This window comes from Microplitis mediator, chromosome 4, assembly GCF_029852145.1.
Source record: "Microplitis mediator isolate UGA2020A chromosome 4, iyMicMedi2.1, whole genome shotgun sequence".
NCBI classification, from domain to species: Eukaryota; Metazoa; Arthropoda; class Insecta; order Hymenoptera; family Braconidae; genus Microplitis; species Microplitis mediator.
This window is the reverse complement of record NC_079972.1, coordinates 1,552,160-1,573,584: the sequence shown is the minus strand read 5'-3', so window position 1 is coordinate 1,573,584 and position 21,425 is coordinate 1,552,160. Positions and strand designations below refer to the sequence as shown.

General features: G+C 28.2%; 1 protein-coding gene across 2 annotated transcripts in view; it reads left to right on the top strand.

The window, feature by feature from the left end:
* The first annotated feature begins 413 nt into the window (after positions 1-413).
* LOC130666421 (vacuolar protein sorting-associated protein 18 homolog) overlaps positions 414-21,425 on the top strand; it is a 40,915-nt gene continuing 19,903 nt past the window's right edge. The window contains exons 1-7 of one of the 2 annotated variants that reach the window (XM_057467400.1): positions 414-721; positions 5,108-5,449; positions 6,550-6,726; positions 16,903-16,950; positions 17,070-17,259; positions 18,024-18,145; positions 18,237-18,452. In XM_057467400.1, the coding sequence (XP_057323383.1) occupies positions 641-721; positions 5,108-5,449; positions 6,550-6,726; positions 16,903-16,950; positions 17,070-17,259; positions 18,024-18,145; positions 18,237-18,452 (1,176 nt within the window). In that variant the 5' untranslated portion in view covers positions 414-640. The remainder of the gene's footprint in view (positions 722-5,107; positions 5,450-6,549; positions 6,727-16,902; positions 16,951-17,069; positions 17,260-18,023; positions 18,146-18,236; positions 18,453-21,425) is intronic. The other variant, XM_057467401.1, reaches the window with a different exon arrangement.

Below are 21,425 nucleotides of genomic sequence, written 5' to 3'. Positions count from 1 at the left end.
AAAAATGCACTTATTAATTTCAAAATTTTTTGAATGTGCATTTTTTTTAAATTTTATTTTATTAATGATTTACTCAATTTATTTATAATTTTTAATTTGTCTGATGTCTGCTACATTCACACTCATAATTAACAACAAATTGACCTAAAATTTGCCTGAAAATTGACAACTTTTTTCTAATCAAATTTGAAGTGAAATTTGCATTCTAATTCGGGTAGTAAATTTACATCCAATTGTATAGCAAGTTGTATATAAATTGTCGTCAAAAAAGGAAAAGTCCGAAATTGACGGAAATTTGACGAAAAAATCAAGGAAACTTTTGAAAGTAAACTTCGCTAAAGCAAACTGTGTCATAGACATCCACCCATCGATTCCAGTGAGAATCGATCCTGAATTGAATGTCTACAGGCTGTGTTTGTTGAACCGCGTCCGACTGTCAAATTTGACAACAAAGAAGTAGAAAAATTTAAATGTCATAATAAATAAATATATTTAGAATTTTAAATTCATTTAAAATTAACGTGCAGTGATTCCTATAAAAAAAATCAATAACTTGATAAAGTATCAACACAATATGTGATAAAGTTTGATTTTGTATATAAAGTTAGGTTATTGCTAATAAATAAATAAAAAATTAATAATGACTTCGATGTTTGATCAATATGAAAGAGCATCTCAAAGATCAAAACCATCCGGATCAGAACTTATGAAACCCGATATCGTAAGTTTTATATCAACTGAATTAAATATATATATATATTAGACTGATTCAAAAAAATCGACTAATTTTTTTTTTCTTCATTATATCGAAAATATTGTTGGAAATGACGAAAAAAAATACTGTGAAAGTTTGAGCTCTTAATATTAATATTAACAACTGCCGCATCGCAATTTTCTATTTCCCGTTTAAATAACATGGGAAAATTTATTTTTTAAGGTTTGAAATTTCGTAGCTCACGGTGGGACCAATACTTTTGAATGTTCAAGACATATTCTTATGGGAAATTTGACGCTCTACAAAAAAGGTCTCTTATAATTTTTCGATATTTTTATTTCTTCAAAAGTAATTCGAAGTTAAAGTTTGATTGACGATAAATTTTTACATTTTTTGAATTTTTTGACGCAACCATCAACTTTATCCGAAAATTTTAGAGGACATTTTTTGTAGAGCATTTTATTTCCTACAACTTATCTTAGAGACAATTTTCGATATTTCTCATAAGTCGTATGTTATTTGCAATTAACTGAAAATTTTCTTAAATGATCTAAATTTTGTTGATTAAAATTAATTATATTAAATTTTCAGTTAATTGCGCATAACTTACGACCTATGAGAAATATCGAAAATTTTCTCTGAGATAAGTTGTGGGAAATAAAATGCTCTACAAAAAATGTCCTCTAAAATTTTCGGATAAAGTTGATGGTTGCGTCAAAAAATTTAAAAAATGTAAAAATTTATCGTCAATCTAACTTTAACTTCGAATTACTTTTGAAGAAATAAAAATATCGAAAAATTATAAGAGACCTTTTTTGTAGAGCGTCAAATTTCCCATAAGAATATGTCTTGAACATTCAAAAGTATTGGTCCCACCGTTAGCTACGAAATTCCAAACCTTAAAAAATAAATTTTCCCATGTTATTTAAACGGGAAATAGAAAATTGCGATGCGTCAGTAGTTAATATTAATATTAAGAGCTCAAACTTTCACAGTATTTTTTTTCGTCATTTTCAACAATATTTTCGAAATAATGAAGAAAAAAAAAATTAGTCGATTTTTTTGAATCAGTCTAATATATATATATATATTAGACTGGGCCAAAAAAATCGACTATTTGTTTTTTTTTTAACGATACTGTAAAATATTATTTGGGATGACAAAAAAAAGTTATTGTGAAAATTTGAGCCCTTAATATTGATATTAAAGATTTATCATCGCAATTTTTGATTTTTTTTTTTAAGAGCGGGTTTTTGTCTCATAACTCAAACAATCGATTAACAAAATAGACCCTAGCGAATTTGTTTATATCGAAAATTTAAGTTTCTTTTGGGTTTATTTCTGGTATAGTAGAAATTGATAAATATTTCGGTATGCTTTACGAATTATACCTGATGAATACCCAGATTATACTCAAATCGTCTCATGTTGTGGGTATGTTTTTGAATTTTTCATACTTAAATGACACTGAAAAAATATCTATTCCCAGCACGATTTATACTCAAATTATACCGAAATCAGAGAGGTTGAGGACAGTATTTTTCGATATAAGTCTTTACCTGGGAAACAGGAAAATGTTTCTTTGAAGTTTGAAGTAAATAAATTTATTGAATACATAGAAAATTATAAAAATACTATTTCAATTGAGTGTTTAGTATTATAATGCTTTTTAGTAGTAAATACTTATTTACTTTTTTTTTTTTTAACTAAAATAAAAAAAAATTTCACTGTTATAGGAAATATTTCTGTTTATGTTTGATAGACATACCCGCATGGAAAAGCTATATATTGTTGAAAGTATATAACAAAATATATGGTGAATATGTGATAAATATATAACGGCAAAAATATCTATATTGAAAAATACATGTTTTTTACATATATTGGATCATATATTTATCATAATATATTTACTTGTATATAATGTTTTGTATTTTTCTATATATATTATCTCATATAATGCTCAATATATTCTTATCATATATGGATAGTATATATATAATTTATAAGTATAATATAATAAACTTGATATATATATCCATATATTTTGACTCATATAATTAGTGATATATGGTCTCTATATAATTGATTATATATGAAAGAATTTATATGATTAAATATATGGTTCGCGGTATATTGGAGTTATATTTTTCCAGTATATTAAAACTTATATTTTTCGCAATATATTGAAAATTTTATTTTTTCAATATACTTTGTCAATTTCTACACAATTCCACAAAAAAAAAGTCAAATTTATTATTTTTTCTCCTTCTTTTCATTGACCTTATATTTACTGGCAATAACCTAAGAAAAGTAAAAAAAGTGCCATATATTTTACAATATATTGGAAACCATATATTTCGCAATATATTGGAAAACATATATAAAAAATACTATACATTAACTAATATACTACTTTCAATATAATATATCAATATAAAAAAGATATATTAAAATATATATGTAAAACATACATAAAAAGTCATATATTGATAAATATATTGATAATATATTCTAGCAATATATTTTTTTCTCAATATATTATCATATATTAATACGGCAAAAATATAAATATTATTTTATATATTGCACAATATATCACATTATAATATTCATATATTCTATCATATATGTTTTCACATATAAAGTTTTTTCATGCGGGTACAATCATTATTAATTTATTATTTATTTGATTCTATTGCAATAATAGCATAGATAGTTAACACAAATATAATGCATAAAAAAACCAAACCATAAATAAAAATAAAATTTTCCGTTTCATCAAGACCTGTGACAGCGCCATGAGAACTTCACGAAACTCTCAAGTGAGAAGTCACAAGTTCGAAACCTCAGTTAATTATTGCTTTTTAACTTCACGCTAAGAAAATTGAAAATTTTCAAAAAAAGGGAACTTATTGGTTTCGGTCCGATTTTCGAAAATCGAATTTTCATCAGATGTCAACGTTTTGAGGTCCTAGGAAGCTATTCTGACTATTCCCGGATGGACGTCCGTGTGTATGTGTGTGTTTGTTTGTGTGTAAACTTTTTTTGTCCGACGATATCTTCGGAACGAATCAACCGATTTGAACGTACTTGATGGCCATCGAAAGAGCTCACCAAAACTTAGATTTGATTAGAGTTTGGGGTAGATCGGTCATGTAGCTTACGAGTTATACGAAGAATAAAAATTAAAAATTTTTTTTGTTTTTGATTTTTTGCGTATAACTTATAAACCACTTGCCCAATTCACCTCAAAATGTAATCAGTTTTAAGTTTTGTTGAGCCCTTTCGATTGCCACCAAGAACGTTCAAATCGGTTCATTCGTTCCAAAGATATCGTCGGATAAAAATTCTAATATTTCAGTTAAGGTATGGTTTACCGGCCTAACAAATTTTGAGCTCGAAGAGTTCAAAAATCTACGAGCAATAATGTTTCCGAGCTCTCTGAGCTCGGAAACAGCGGGAAGTTTTGGGGCTGGCCCGCAGAGTCAGGCGGTTTTCAGATTTTTCTTTTTTGAATTATTTATTAAAAAATCATATAAATAAATTATTCAACTAACATACTTGAATACATTAAATATATCGATATCTGAGAAATTATTTTTTTATCTCCGTATAACTTCGGTATAAATTGTTCAAAAAAATACCTAAATTATTATTATGGATGAGTATAATTTGAGTATACTTTTAGAATTCTACTGAAAACATACTGAAATCATACTCAAATACCAGGTATGTTTTAGATATTTTTTAGGTGTAACCGAATTCGCTAGGGGACTTAAGTATATTTCTTGTAGGAAAATAAATGCTCTACAAAAATGGTCTGATTAAAATTTTTTGTCAGATGAACCGTTTCCTCATAATCATGCCTTGAACATTGGAATGATTTTACAATTTGAATGTTAAATTTTGAAATTTTGTAATTAATGTAAAAATCAGTTTCCGAAAAAAGCCAATGAATATTTTCAAAGGAAATTAAATGCTCTACAAAAAAAGTCTCTTAACAATTTTTGCTAAATTCACTCTTTCGAAAGTTATTCGAGGTTGAAGAGTCAAAACGACTTCAATAACCTTGAATAACTTTTAAAGGAGTCAATTTAGCAAAAATTGTTAAGAGACTTTTTTTGTAGAGCATTTAATTTCTTACAAGAAATGTATTCAAGTTTATTTTGTTTATCTCGATTGTTTTAGAGTTATGAGACAAAAACTCGCTGATTAAAAAAAAAATCAAAAATTGCGATGATACACTTCTTAATATCAATATTAAGGGCTCAAATTTTCACAATAACTTTTTTTTGTCATTCCAAATAATATTTTCACAGTATCGTTAAAAAAAAATAGTCAATTTTTTTGGCCCAGTCTAATGTATATAAATAATAAATTGTATTTTAGAGTACCGCTGGATTTATTCAAATGAAATTACAAGATGAGGAGCCCATTTTCACGAGACAAAGAGTTAATTTTAGACCGCCTGATAATATTTTACATTTAGCAGTTAGTAGTAATTTTATCATGATTGCTATGGCTAACAATGTAATTTTAAGAATAGATGTTAAAGCTCCTGAAAAAAAAGAAGAAATTGACATATCCAAATATGTAACAAATATGAAATTATCGGGATTATATCTAGATCCATTGGGTAATCATTTATTAATTACTATGGTTCCCAAAAATGGTGATAATCCACCAGCAGATTTGTTTTACTTACATAGAACATCAACTAAATTGAAACAGGTATTTACTATTCAATGGTAATCATCTATAATCACCCCGTGTAAAAAAATTTCTAGTTATAATGAATTTAGATCGAAATTTTATCATGAATCTCAAATCGTGACACAAATATGACATTCATAATTTTATACAGACATTCCAAAAAAGTTCCAAGAACGTCCTTTCTTGACTCTAAATTTGCTCATAAAAACTTTTTTTTTACCATAAAAATTACTAACGTTCCAAAGAAGTTCCATTCGAAGTTCTAATCTGTTTAATTTTTATAAATTCCACATGCGGAACTTTTTTGGAATCTTTTGGAACGAATTTTTTTTACACGAGTAATTTTATATAATATTTGAACTTAACCCTTTAGAGTCAGAGGATCTCGAAACGTCTCCGTGTGAGACTAGTGGGGAGAGGGCGAATCGTAGAGTCCCGTGAGCATGTATGAGTGACATGTGAGAGTAGTAGTGTGTCTGTGAGTACCCTTCCACTCGTTTGAATCTCGCGCTGCATTTATCGACAGTGCCGTAGTTAGTATTGTTGACGTGAGGAAATAGTCTCCAAAAGTAAGGTTAGAAAAATTAAATAGTATATTACACACCTGGGGAAGTAAAGTAAGAAATGTCTCAGATCACATGTAATTGTTGGCCGAGGCGAAGCCGAGGTCAACAAACATGTGATCTGAGGCTTTCTTATTTACTTCCCGAGGAGTGTATACTATTTTTCTCTTCGACGAAGGCGGAAAGCGGCAACTTCGTTTTGCACAGCGGGACGAAAGTTGACGCTTTCCGCCCGGAGGTGAGAAAAAAATTTCATACATTGCTATGTAATTGCAATATTACTTAACTATATTTATAATGAAACCAAATGTTGTTCTTACTTTGAATTTAAGTCCTTTGATATTTATTATTTAATAAATTACAAATAAAAAATAAAATAATTTTTAATTCCCGCTTAGGTGAAATTTTTTCTCTTATAATACGGCCCTGTCACATTTGCTTCGCGCTCTTTCTAATTCTATCGGGCTCCGCCAGACCGAAGAGTGGGGTTTCAAGTTTAGACTCTAAAGGGTTAATATGAAATGAATTATTAATGAAAAAATTTATTAAAACAAGGCTGGAAAATTTCGAGGCCATGAAATAACTGCAGTTGCGTGGAATTTTGCTAATACATCGGCAACAACATCTGGTCCTATCTTATTTGGTACATCAAAAGGTTTAATTTTTGAAACTGAAATTGGTTTAGATGGAGATAAAATATTTAATACTAGTTTGGAACAATACTGGAAACAGGTATATATTATCTTATTACTTAACTATTCACTTTTTTTTAAAACTCAATTTTTATTATTTCCTGTAAGCTTCCAATTTTTCTATTGTTGAACGTATTACATTTAAGATAAAACAGTAAATATTTCATTAGTACAAAGCAAAAAAGAATTCGTCAAAGTGTAAAAATAAGCACGTGTTAAAGATTCCAATGTTGCATTCTTAATATTTTTGTGTGTAAATTCAACACCATGTTATTATCTTGTTTGACCAGTTTTAATCCATTGATTTCTTAACACAAAAATGTTATTTTATACGAAAGTAATACCTTGCGGTTTTGCGAATGCCGTGAAAATGCCGTAAATTTTCGGCATTTATACACATGCCCTAAATTTACCGTAATAATTTGGTAGTAATATGGTTATGTTGACCAGTTTTTTTCCTGTACTTATACTGTAGAGTTACCAGATTACTACAGTAAAATTACTATAAAAATGCCGAACTTTTACCAAAAAAATGCTGTAAAAAAACTATAAAAATGCCGAACTTTTACCGAAAAAATGCTATATAAATACCGTAATAATACGATAATTTTATAATAATAAAATCGTATTTTTTTGGTAATTATACCGTAGATATCCTGCGATTTTGCCAGATTTATCCTGATATAATGAAAAATTGTAAAAAATTTGGTTTTATTTTATATTTGCTTCTGCGGTTAAAATCATCGAAAATGTGCAAAGTGTAAAATTTTATATTTTATTCTATTAGTTCACACATTTCTTATTGAAACAAAAGAATGTAAGTGAAAATTAGAATCCGGGAAAATTGAGGTTTTCAATTTTCTTAAGTTTGTTTGTATAGATATGAATACAATTAGTATCAACTTTCGAATAAGCGATTTGGCATAATGGTTAACAGATTAGGCTTTAAATCATTAGGACTCGGGATCGAGCCCACGAGTTGGCGGGTTTTTTTTTTTTTTTTTTTTCATGACAGTTATTGTACATATAACTTTATAATGTTATATATAATTATATACAATTAAATAAAATTTTATATAATTATATATAATTTTTGTTCCGGGTAGAACGGTTTGATGCTGCAAAAATGCCGAAAATATACGATAAATATGCTGTATAATTACGGTTTTAATGCTGTTAAAATACCGTATTTTTTCTGTTTTATTACCGTAAATATTCTGAATTTTTTTCGTAAATTTTTGGTAGTAATGCGGCAAAAAAACTGGCCAAAATAACTTGAGTAATACCATATTTATGCAGTATTTATACTGTATAATTCCGGTATTATTTCGGTATTTCCAAAGCCGCGAGGGTTACCGTCAAATCAACACAGAAAATATGTTAAAAATAATATCGGCCATCACAAAAGAATTCTCGGAATATACAACGTAAGAGCGACACTTTTTAAATGGAAATGTAATATATCTCGTGACAAATTCCAAAAGGCCGTACTATAGCAGTTAGATAGGGCTTTGTGCCAAAAAGGTGTATACAAAAATGGTTTTTTCATTCAACTTAAAATCGTTCTAAAAGTCAAAATCAGAGATCGGCAAAAAAAAATTCTCATTTGCCATTTTTTAATCATTTTAGTCAACATAATATTAATTAAGAAATTTTTGATTATTCAAAACTAAAAAAATATGATTTTTTTATTTTTAATTTGTTAATTAATTAAAAATTATTATAATTTAATTTTTAATTACTTAAAATGTGAAATTTTTTTTCAAAAATAATTTTCATCAATAAAATAATTAATAACATTATTTGAAAATTCTAGCATTGTTAAAGTAATTATCATTAAAAAATAAAATTTGTTCAATTAGGGGAGCCTGGGGCACGACGGCCCCGTTAAGCTGTTTTTTTTGTGACTTTTAACCATCAAATTCGTTTATTTTCCGTCTACTTCGGAAGAATCAGTCGAAATTTTGCAAAAAATTGAATAAGAAATTTTTTTTTTCTTTTCCGTCAAGTTATGACCTCCATAAAGTTTTTATCATATTTTAGGCCAATATGTGATATGTGGGGCAAAATGGACCACTCGAAAAAAAATAAATGATAACAAAAAAAAAAATTATTTTTATGCTTTTCGGGGGAGGGAGCCGTCGTGCCCCAGGAAAAAAAAAATTTTATCGTCACAATTTTTTTTTTTGAGTGGTCCATTTCGCCTCACATATCACATATTGGCCTAAAATATGATAAAAACATTATAGAGGTCATAACTTGACGGAAAATAAAAAAAAAAATTTTTTTATTTTTTTTTTGGGCAGGGGGCCGTCGTGCTCCAGAAAAAATTTTTTTTTCCAATTTTTTGATAAATTTCGACTAATTCTTCCGAAATAGACGGAAAATAAACGAATTGGATGATTAAAAGTCACGAAAAAAAACAACTCAACGGGCCGTCGTGCCCCAGGCTCCCCTAATTGAAAAAATTTTCATCATTAATGATAATTACTTAAACAATGCTAGAATTTTCAAATAATTTTAGTAATGAAAATTATTTTTGAGAAAAAATTTTATTTTTTAAGTAATTAAAAAGTAAATGATAATAATTTTTGATTAATAAACAAATCATAATTTTTTTATTTTTGATTAATCAAAAATTTCTTAATTAATATTATGTTGACTAAAATAATTAAAAAATAGCAAATGAAAATTTTTTTTTTGCCGATCTCTGATTTTGGATATATTCTAAAATCTATTTTATATCCGATTTTGTAACTAAAAGATTAAGGTTTTAAATCAACAAAGTTTTATTTAATTTCTTCGCATACGAGTTAAAATTTAATATAATGATTATCAAATCGTTCCGGTATTGGGACATTTACCTTACCTCAATTGAAAATTTACGGTGGCAAAATTATTAATATATTTAATGTTGTTTGATATATTTTCCTTCACACTTTTCCCAGGCTTAGGACTGGCAGTCGAAAGTAATATCTACTGGCGTGTTTAAAAATATTAAGAACCCAATGTTCTTGTTAGATATTAATATTAAATATATCTCGAAAACCAAAATATTTTTAGTGGCCAAGCCGGCCAGTTGTCATTAATTCTTAAAACTAACATGCAATAAACTGAAAAATTTAAATTAATGAATATAAAATTAAATTACTTAAAGAACATGCAAAAAAAAAATGGTGCTATTACATAAGAAACTTTAAGAACTAAAACTAATAAACATTAATTGCGAACTTTTTGTTTCTTACTCTGGGATGAATTATCATCGACTTCTTGTAATGAGCACCTTTTCCGTTTTTGGTCCCGTTTCACGTCTTCATTTTTCCTCACGCTATTAATGGAGCCGCTGGTAGAATATAATTCCTCTATCCATTGACTCCTATTCTGGTTTGGAAATTTCCGGATCGTGACCTGTTTTTTCCCTCTGTTATCTAAAACACTAAAATTATATTTTTGGTTAACATGCTGTACAGGATGATGTTTTACCTCTTTCCATTCCAATTCTGCTGGCTTCGTCGGCTGGTCGTATTTCCTGTAGATTTCAGGAAAATCTCGTTTAATCGATTTCCCAGGAGTTGGTGGTGGTTTTGATGTATCAATATCTTCATCATTAATGAGTACTGAAACAAATGAATACGCTGAGTCAACCATAGTAACTGAGATCCTTTAAATTAAATATGTAAACAATATCAACAAATATATAAGGTTAATAGTTAACACTACGATGTGCACGCTAGCAAGTTTCACGAAGAAATGATGAAAATGGCCGCGTGTCTATACTATAGAATGTTCCTCACGTAGTATAGTCGTCCCAACGATAGCTTGGGATATTTTTCCCACCAATTTCTTCCCCCACCACCATAATATTAAAATGAGCGCATGCGCCATTGAATGTGCGCATGTGCCAAAGCTACCAAAACCAACATTTAGAGGGTGGAGGAAGAAACCGTGGTGGGAAAAAAATACCAAGCTTTCGTCGAGACGACTATATCAATGCGCCCTCATGTAGGTGAACGAAAAAAAAATTGTTGTGAATCCGTTTTCGAGCTCGAAAATACTTTTGGATTCCGTTGTTTTCGAAAAAAAACGTTTCTTACCATTTTTTGTTCAACGATATCTCTCAAACGAATTGACCGATTGAGACGGTTAAGGTGGCAATCGACGCGTTTTATCAAGTTTTAAAGCTGATTAAATTTTGAAATTGATTTATCGAGTCGTTTTTAAGAAATTTTAAAAAAACTAAAAAATAAATTTTTTTCTGTGACATCGCAAAGACCTAATACCGGAACGCTGAAATAGCCTTGTCCCAATACCGGAACAGTAAATAAAATGAGTTATTTTCGGCACTGACGTGCATTTATTCATAGTGAAAATATTAAAAATTAATGAATAATATTAATGTTAAATGCATTTAAAATTTGTTAATGATTAAATATTTAATAAATAAATTATCATTTTGAACTGAAGAATAGAAACAAAATAAATCATTTCAGGTTATACTATAAAAATAATAAAAAAAAAAAAATTAAACACAAAAATTTATTTTTTATGATTGAAATCAGAGTTCATCTATATTTAATGCATTTTAAGAACAATCATACTTACTGCATTAAATATTAGGTCTCTAGAAATAATTGCACTTGATTTAGTCAGACAATGTAAAACTCACCGTCAATGTCTATCGATAACATTAATAACATTAATATGACTGGCTGTTCCGGTACTGGGCACGGGTTCATTTTGCTGTACTAATAGATGAACAGTAAAATTAATATAATGATACTAATGTAACTGAAGTTTCGAATGTTCAGTAAACGAAAATAGATTTTTAAGATATTTCTATTTTAAACCTCAGATTTTAGTAAAATATGAATTAAACCTACAGTAATTGATATATTTGACTTATCGAAAGTATTGACCCCACTCTCATTTGTGGAAACCATCACCTAAAATCATTGCTATTCGTTTACAATTAGTGAATTCTAGACGCTTCACTGGACATTGTTTTCGTCGTACTGCTGCGACACTACTTGCTAATTCTGGGGCCAATTTGACTGCAATCAAATAGCTAGGAGGATGAAAGTCAAGCGCGGTAGCGGAAGGATACGTGAAAAATTCACTAGCAAATAAAAAAAAAATTTTTTACCAAATTTTAATGTCAGAAAAACCAACACAATCCACTAGCTTTCAAACTCGAGCTTTAGTTCATCCTCATATTGAAGTTCTCAGTCCTGCAAACGAACAAAGTGTTTCAGAAGCTGAGCCAGAAGAAGTATCGGCGACGAATGAAAATTCAAAGAATTTTCAAGAAAACAAGATTTCTTCTCGTTCTTCTGAAAAAATAGATCAATTAAGAAAACCCCTTTAGAACATCGAAAATTTCGAATCGAACAACTGCAAAAAGAAAAAAATCACCGTTACCAAACGTTCAAATGGAGAAATAATCGAAAATGAAAATATTGATTCTTTATCAATTAATTTCCCTTACGTCATATTTAAAAAGTGTAAAATAGACAAATTGATTATTAACAATATTAATAATATTACCAACAACGATGAATAAAAAAAAAATAATCATAATATATTTTGTACTGAAAAACCAATAGACAATAAATATTATAGAAAGCAAATTTAAAACAATACTATAGAAAATTTACAAAACTATTTAAAATCAGTTAAGTATAATTATCATTAGTAACTATTCATTAATTATAATTCTTATAGGCAAACTTTTATCTAACGAACTTTCGATCCCTGTGTAATAAAATTGTATACTTACCACGGGAGCAAAGTAATTTACTATTAAAGATTTGTGGATCCAAAATGGAGTTAATTGGCCGTTTTTCGATAATTTACTCTCTGACTAGTCATGGGGGAACATTAACGCGTTAATGCATAATTGGAATGTAAGTTATTGCTACTCTGGCTCATTTTAGCAGTATTAAAATTTTCGATAAATTAGTCGAGTTCTTATTCACGGTATTGTTGTTTCCATTTAATTGTTTAGAAGTTATAAAAGCATTGAAATTTCTGTAGAGTGAAAAATATGCAAGTCAAGAAATTAATTTTGATGACACTGATGGTGAAGAAGTTCTTGATTTCGAATATGATCCAACAGTTAAAACTAGTTATGAATCATCTAATTATTATCAACGTTATCTACGAATCAAATTGAAAATTGAGGATGATGCTAGACAAAGCGGTAAATGTATTACGTCGAAAAATCAATTCAGCTCTAAAATTTTGGCACAATACTTTCTGGAACATTTATTAGCTTATCTCTTCTTTTGGACTGTTTTTTTAACAAAAACCAAAAACCATTATACAAACAGTACGGAAGAAAATCATTTTAAACAAGTTAAAATCGCAGATGTTAATCAGTTGAAAGTTAGACGATCTATTGGTATACTAGAAATATCTTTACGAGCAGTTTATAAAGAGTTGGGATTCGAAGAGCTAAATGAATATGCAAAACCAGCTCAAAAACGAACCAAACCAATTAATGAGCCAGACATATTAGAGTCTAAAAAAGTTTAGAATCGGCGTGAAAACCCGTATGAAAAAACCATATACTGTCGATAATATATAAAAAAATATATGGTAAATAACTGAGCATATATGGCGGCAAAATTATTAATATTGATTAATATATGATTTATCATATATAATAATGTATACGTTTAATATTATAATAATTCATATCATTTATAATATATGTAATTATATACATGTGATATTGTATCAAAAATTATATGACCGCTTTATATATTAATTTATAACGTAAAATATATGTTTCATCTTATAAATTAATTTATAATTTCAATATTATTATAATCCATATAATTTATAATATATGTAATTGTATACATATGATATTACATCTCAAATTATATTCTCGTTTTATATATAAACTTATAATTTCAATATTATAATAATTTCGATATTATTATACATAAATAATTTAAAAAATACACTCATACCTAAAATTAAAGGAAAAAAAAATTTTAGAAATTTTTTAGTGATTTTTGCAAGACTGTAACTTCATGAAAAATAATCGTATCGAGATTTTAAAAAAAAGCATTTTATAGCATGAAATCTTTAGTTTTATGTTTGTAAAAATATATATAAACATATATCTATATAAATATATATTAACATACATTTATACAAATATATGTGAACATATATTTATATAATTATATATTTACATGTATAAATATTATACTTCGGTCATATAATCAAATCATATATCTTATCATATAACTTAAAGTATAGTATAAAATATTATAAGCAATATTTATAAGTTAGCATGTAAAAAAAATATATTACCGATATAAATGTTGCAAATTATAAAATTATATAATATTTCGGCAAAATTTTGTCTATGGCTCCATATATGACTTCTTATAATTCCATATAATTTATCATATATTTTTAATTATACTGAAGCTCATATATTGCTTTTTCATACGGGAAAGAAATGAAAAAAAGAAAAACCACTTATCAAACTACGATTAATCTCAAAAACGCTACTGATGATACTCGGTGGTCATTTTTAATGATTAATTCAGACTATTGGATTGTTGAAAATGAAAATTTTTATTTTGCATCAAACATTACTCGGCTATATTTCGTTTCATTCGTTAAAGTTTTTAATGGCAATAATAAAGTTTTGAATTACAGTGAAGATTATTGCATATTATACAATAATGAATGGTTATCTAATGGTGTTATTGATTATTGTGCAAATATTTTTATTTCCGAGTCATCTTTTAGCTAACATGTTGGGTATACGTCATGTGAGTTGAGTAGCTGTATTTTACTAAAAAAAATGTGCAGGTGTTGGACGAGGATTTATCGAAAATTTACATCAAATGTGAAATAATAAATCAATTTTTTTCCCAATTAATATGAATGATTCTCACTGGGTTCTATTTTATGTTGATATTAAAAATAAACATGTTTATTATATGGATCCTTTGAGAATTAATTCCAGTGAAATTGACAATCTCTCAAGAAACTTCATATTTTTCGCTATGAAGAAGTATTTCCAGGCTCCAATTATAAATGAACTATAAATAAAAACGAATAACTCATTTAATCAGACAGCTTCAACTGTGGGATATTTGTCCTTTAGTTTATAGAAGAAATGCTAAATGGTTATTTATTTACAATTCAAAAGTTTGATCCGATGATGCTGCGAAATCGATTAAAACGATTAGTCCTGAAAATATCTTTAAACGTATAGAATCAGTGCCTTAGGTGTGGGCAGGGAGAAATAGATAGAAACTCTGGTTGGATTATGTGCGAAAAATGTGAAACATTCTCACTATATTTGTTTAAAGTATTTCATCGAAACATACAAATCAATGCAAAAAAAATCATTCAAATACATTTGTGATTTATGCAGTGAGTGGATAAGGAGTAGTTTATAATTTGTTAATATTATCACACTAATGATAGTAAAAAATTTTTCAATGTAAATATATGAAAAATAATAAAAATGTCATATTTATTTTTAATTATTAAAAAAAATGATTTAATTTTTAAATGTTCAAAGAATTCATTTGATAAAATATAATTAGAAAATATTTTAACATGTTTTTCATATTGAAATAATTTTTACATACTTACATATTAAAAAAAATTTTTTTTCAAGCATGTATATTAGACTGGGCCAAAAAAATCGACTATTTTTTTTTTTTAACGATACTGTGAAAATATTATTTGGGATGACAAAAAAAAATTATTGTGAAAATTTGAGCCCTTAGTTTTGATATTAAGAGGTGTATCATCGCAATTTTCGATTTTTTTTTAATGAGCGGGTTTTTGTCTCATAACTCTCAATCCATCGAGATAAACGAAATCGACTCAGATACATTTTTTGAAGGAAATTTGATGCTCTACAAAAAAAGTCTGATTGAAATTTTTTGTCAGATGAACCGTTTCCTTATAATCATGCTTTGAACGTTGGTATGATTTTAAAATTTGATTGTTCAACTTTGGAATTTTGTAATTCATGTAAAAATAAGTTTCCGGAAAAAGACAATGAATATTCTTGAAGGAAATTGAATGCTCTACAAAAAAAGTCTCTTAACAATTTTCGCTAAATTCACTACTTCAAAAGTTATTCAAGATTATTGAAGTCGTTTTACATAACTTCAACCTTGAATAACTTTTGAAGGAGTGAATTTAGCGAAAATTGTTAAGAGACTTTTTTTGTAGAGCATTCAATTTCCTTCAAGAATATTCATTGTCTTTTTCCGGAAACTTATTTTTACATGAATTACAAAATTCCAAAGTTGAACAATCAAATTTTAAAATCATACCAACGTTCAAAGCATGATTATAAGGAAACGGTTCATCTGACGAAAAATTTTAATCAGACCTTTTTTGTAGAGCATCAAATTTCCTTTAAAAAATGTATCCGAGTCGATTTCGTTTATCTCGATGGATTGAGAGTTATGAGACAAAAACCCGCTCATTTAAAAAAAATCAAAAATTGCGATGATACACCTCTTAATATCAAAACTAAGGGCTCAAATTTTCACAATAATTTTTTTTGTCATCCCAAATAATATTTCCACAGTATCGTTAAAAAAAAAAAAATAGTCGATTTTTTTGGCCCAGTCTAATGTATATTACTCAGGTAAAAAAAAAAATTTCAATTTTAATGCACAAGTAGTATTTGAGAGTACAAATGCGTGCCTTTAATTTTTTTATTTTTATAAATTATTTTAAAAATCAAAAGAAACGAAAAAATCAAAAATGTGATGGAGTCAGAGAATTGGAAATTTTTTTATTAACAAAAAACAAAAAAAAAAATAAATTCCGCTTACTTTAAATTAATTTTTAAACCTATTAAATGCATTAAAATACATGCTCCTTGAGCTCGAAAACATCGATGTGGTTTATCCGGGGGAAATCACATAATAGATATTTACGTCATAAGGCCGCAAAGTGGTGACTTAGCGACAATCTCGATGTTGCGATATGAGCCTGAAGTTTTTGGCGCGAATTTTCAAAAACGAGTGTAAATATAACGTCCGAGGCGTAGCCAAGGACGGTTATTACACTCGTTTTTGTAAAATAGCGTCACAAACATCTTGTGAATTTATTTGTATTACACAATATTAGTGAAAATTTTGACGAATCCTTTTTTATTTTATTCACTTATAAAACTTTTATCATTATTACTTAATATTTCTTGCTCCCAAAGCTTCCTAATTATTTGCCTCTTTATGCCAGTAAGGAAGTAGATGGATTGGTGAGTTAAATTTTTCCCTTGTAAAGTAGTTGATGTAATTTAAAATTTGTATTTAATGTTTGTCACAAAAATTATTATTATTAGTTTATTAATATCTAAAGGAAAAAAATTATTGATAGGTATTTGATATTGGTGAAGAAAGTAAACCACCTATTACTGGTATAGCATTTCACAAAGTACCTTATTCTGATAAATATATTATTATTGTGACAACTCTTATCAGAATTTATCAGTATATGGGTACAATAACAAATCCTCAGGAAAAACCATTACTTCAACAGATATTTAGCAAGTATCTTAATGTCAAAGGTATTTAATCTTTTTTTTTTTAATTTTATTAAATATTTGGCTGCACACGAGAAAAAATTAATCGTGAATGCAACGTGATGCAGTCTTGGTAAATAAACATTATGAAATCATGTTGCATCCACATGATTTGTCATGTTTCGGCTACATGATAATCATGTTGCGGTAACATGAGAAAATCATGTTGCATTCACATGATTTGTCATGTTTCGGCTACATGAAAATCATGTTGCTGCCACATATTGTCATGTAGCCGAACCATGACAAATCATGTTGCATTCACATGATAATCATGTTGCGGTAGCATGAGAAAATCATGTTGTATTCACAAGATTTGTCATGTTTCGGCTACATGATAATCATGTTGCGGTAACATGAGAAAAATCATGTTGCATTCACATGATTTGTCATGTTGCATTCACATGATAATCATGTTGCTGCCACATATTGTCATGTAGCCGAACCATGACAAATCATGTTGCATTCACATGATAATCATGTTGCGGTAACACGAGATAATCATGTGAATGCAACATGATTTTCTCATGTTACCGCAACATGCTTATCATGTAGCCGAAACATGACAAATCATGTTGCTGCCACATGATTATCTCATGTTACCGCAACATGATTATCATGTGAATGCAACATGACAAATCATGTGAATGCAACATGATTTCATCATGTTTATTTACCAAGACTGCATCATGTTGCATTCACGATTAATTTTTTTCCGTGCAGGTGTTTATTATTTTTTTTTTTTTTAGAACGTTTTAATCAGTTAGAAAATTCATTGCCTTATTCACGTATGCAGTTTTATTATCCAGTATCAAAAGGTATACCAACATCATTTGGTTGGCTAACAGAAACTGGAATTTTGTATGCAGAGGTCAGATAAAATAGATTTGATTTTAAAAAATGAAAATATTTTTATTTATATTATGAGCTAGAAAGTTTAATCAATTAATTTTCACTTGCAGATAGATCCTAAAGGTGATTCAGATAATGCTTTAATAAATCAAGAAATGATATGTTGTCCTGAAACTAGTTTAAGTGGAAGTACAGTATCACAAATGTCAGTTGCACCAATTAATTTTGTATTGACTAAATTTCACGCTTTGTTACTTTATAACGATCATGTCAAAGGTATTTCGTTATTGAATCAAGAACTTATTTTTGAAGATATATACAACGATGTAAGTATTAGTAATAATTTTTTTGAGTATTTATAATTATTAAATATTGATTAATGGTCTATCATAAGTCTAGTCTAGGAGATGTAGATGAAATTTTTCTTGGAACAAATCTCCTGCTATCGTGCGTTTAGTTTTCTCGACTACCCGTTATAAGCTTCTTTCATCTTATCTGATTTTAATAGTTATTGGCGTAACTACCCTAGTAGCAATGAAATTGGGCAAGATTCTTTGGCAAGATACTTGGAGAAGCACTTCGTAAAGAATTGGACAATTCTTGACCAAGACATTTGATCGAGATTCTTTATCCAGACTGGCGGCAGACTTGGGCCAGTCTGTGACCAGAATTTCACCAGATTCTTGGCCCAGAGTCTTGACATAGACTTGCGCGAGAAACGCAAAAGACGACGAGCGCGCATCTATTCCCCTCCTTTTCACTTGAATGTGAAAAGTATAGTATTGCAGTGGTTCTCATTTATAGTCAAGTCAACAAGTTTAAAAATGTTATTTTTTTACAATTACGCATTGAGTTTGTAGTAATGCCTAGAAAAATTGATTTCCAGAATTTTTTAGCACTTAAAAAATTTCGGAAGTTTTTCAATAGATTAAGATGAAAAATTAAAATTATAAATAATAGGAATAGAATTCCAGAAGTTGTGACAATTTCATAGAAAATTACTTCTTCTTTAATAATCGTTTTTTAATTTTACGCTTCCTCTATTAATTTTTGAGTTATTGCTAATAATCAGTCTCTCGTTTTCTCTATTTGATTTTGACTTATAAAAGTTGCTATTTTTATTTGTAAAAAAAATGTCTTGTCAAATTTAATGACAAATGTAATAAGCTGTCACTCGGATTTTCAAAAAAACTAGATTCATTTTCTACAGAGAACTCACTTCTCGACTACAGTATTGTAAATGAAACGAATGTAGAATGAGAACCTCTACTCTATAGGATAGTCCCAAAGTTTAGCAATCGATGGCCCCAGATATCTGGTCAAATTCTTGACAAATTCTGACCACAGTTTGGCTCAAGTCTTGACCTATAATCTTGGTCAAGAATCTGGACCAATTCTTGTACAATTCTCGATCTAAAATCTTTCTAAAGTATCTTGACCCATGCTGGCACAAGACTTTTACCAAATTGCTACTAGGGTAGTAGGGTAAGTTATTAATAGTGTGTCAGCGTGATGTGCTAAACACATCGCGGATGACGGATTATGACTTAACCTACATGTTGTGCCCATAATTTTATTCAACTCATTTGCGCTATTTACGTTTTATTCATCGCCTAAAAATATATCCCGTTCGGCATCCATGTCAGAAAGGCATCATTATGTTATCTGAAAAAAGATATCTTTTAGAGGTCAGGCAAATGATATCTTTTTGACAACTTTTTACGGATATCGGTTTATCGAGATCTAAAAGATAACTTTATGATAACTTCTGTAGATGTCCTTATGAGGTCAAAAAGATATTTTTTTGTTAATATTTGATCATAACCTAAATTTATCAGCTGACGTTTGGTTTTCATATATTTTATGTTTAGTTCAGTCTAACCTACAAAACAGATATACGTGTAAAAAGTGTTTGATAAAAAATGTCCTTCAGAAAAACATATAAAGAATTATCTACGAACCAAAAAAATAGACGTTTACGAAAATTCTTAAAAAATTCAATAAACAATTCTAATCTCTAGGAACCTCAGATTATTGAGCCTCAATCATTACCCTGAATAAAAAAAGTGATTTATTCCATGCTAAGGGTGTATCTATATTAGGGTGTGTCATTTTAAAGCTATATTTTTTTTTTTTACTGCTATACCAGAAAATCTGGTAGTATATAGAAAATAAAAAATTGTGCCGCTGGGCTAAAGGGTTTAAGTCCAATACCGGCTTAGCTCATCAAAAAATTCGATTTCCCATTTAAACAACACGGGAAATTTTTTTTTTTAACTTTGAGTATTTTTAACTCGTGAACAAATCAATAGATCGAATTGACTAATACATATTTTTGTAGGAAATTGAACGCTCTACAAAAAAGGTCACTTATCATTTTTCAATCAATCCATCTGTTCTAAAGTTATTAGAGCTCGAAGTCAAGTTATAGTAAATTTCCAGATCTTTTTACTTTTCCGACAAAACTATCAGACTTATCACAAAATATCATAAAATCTTTTTTGTAGACAATTTTATTTCCTACAAATTTTTATCAGTAAAATTTTTTCAAATTCCGCATTGTTTTCTAGTTATTTTAATTTTAATTTCAAGCTCTTAAAAAAGTAGTGTTCTGATCGATTTCCAGAGCTCGACATTGAAATGAAAATAACTAAAAAACAATGCGGAATTTGAAAAAATTTTACTGACAATAATTTGTAGGAAACAAAATTGTCTACAAAAAAGATCTTATGATATTTTGTGATAAGTCTGATAGTTTTGCCGGAAAAGTAAAAAGATCTTGAAATTTCCTATAACTTGACTTCGAGCTCTAATAACTTTAGAACAGATGGATTGATCGAAAAATGATAAGAGACCTTTTTTGTAGAGCATTCAATTTCCTACGAAAATATGTATTAGTCAATTCGATCTATTGAATTGTTCACGAGTTAAAAATACTCAGTTAATAAAAAAAATTTCCCGTGTTATTTAAATGGGAAATCGAATTTTTTGATGAGCTAAGCCGCTATTGGACTTAAATCCTTTAGCCCAGCGGTATAATTTTTTATTTTCTATATAATACTAGATTTTCTGGTATAGCAGTGAAAAAAAAATATAGCCTTAAAATGAAACCCTAATCTATATATTAGTCGATTCAAATTGTTTTAAATCATTTCAAATCATTGTTCTAAATTAGAATATCAAACTTTGAAGTTAATGGTAAATGTCAATTGATTTATGCTAAAAATGATAGTATAAATAATAACAGCGATAATAGTAGTGACAATAATGATCATGGTGATAAACAAGTTGAAGTAAAT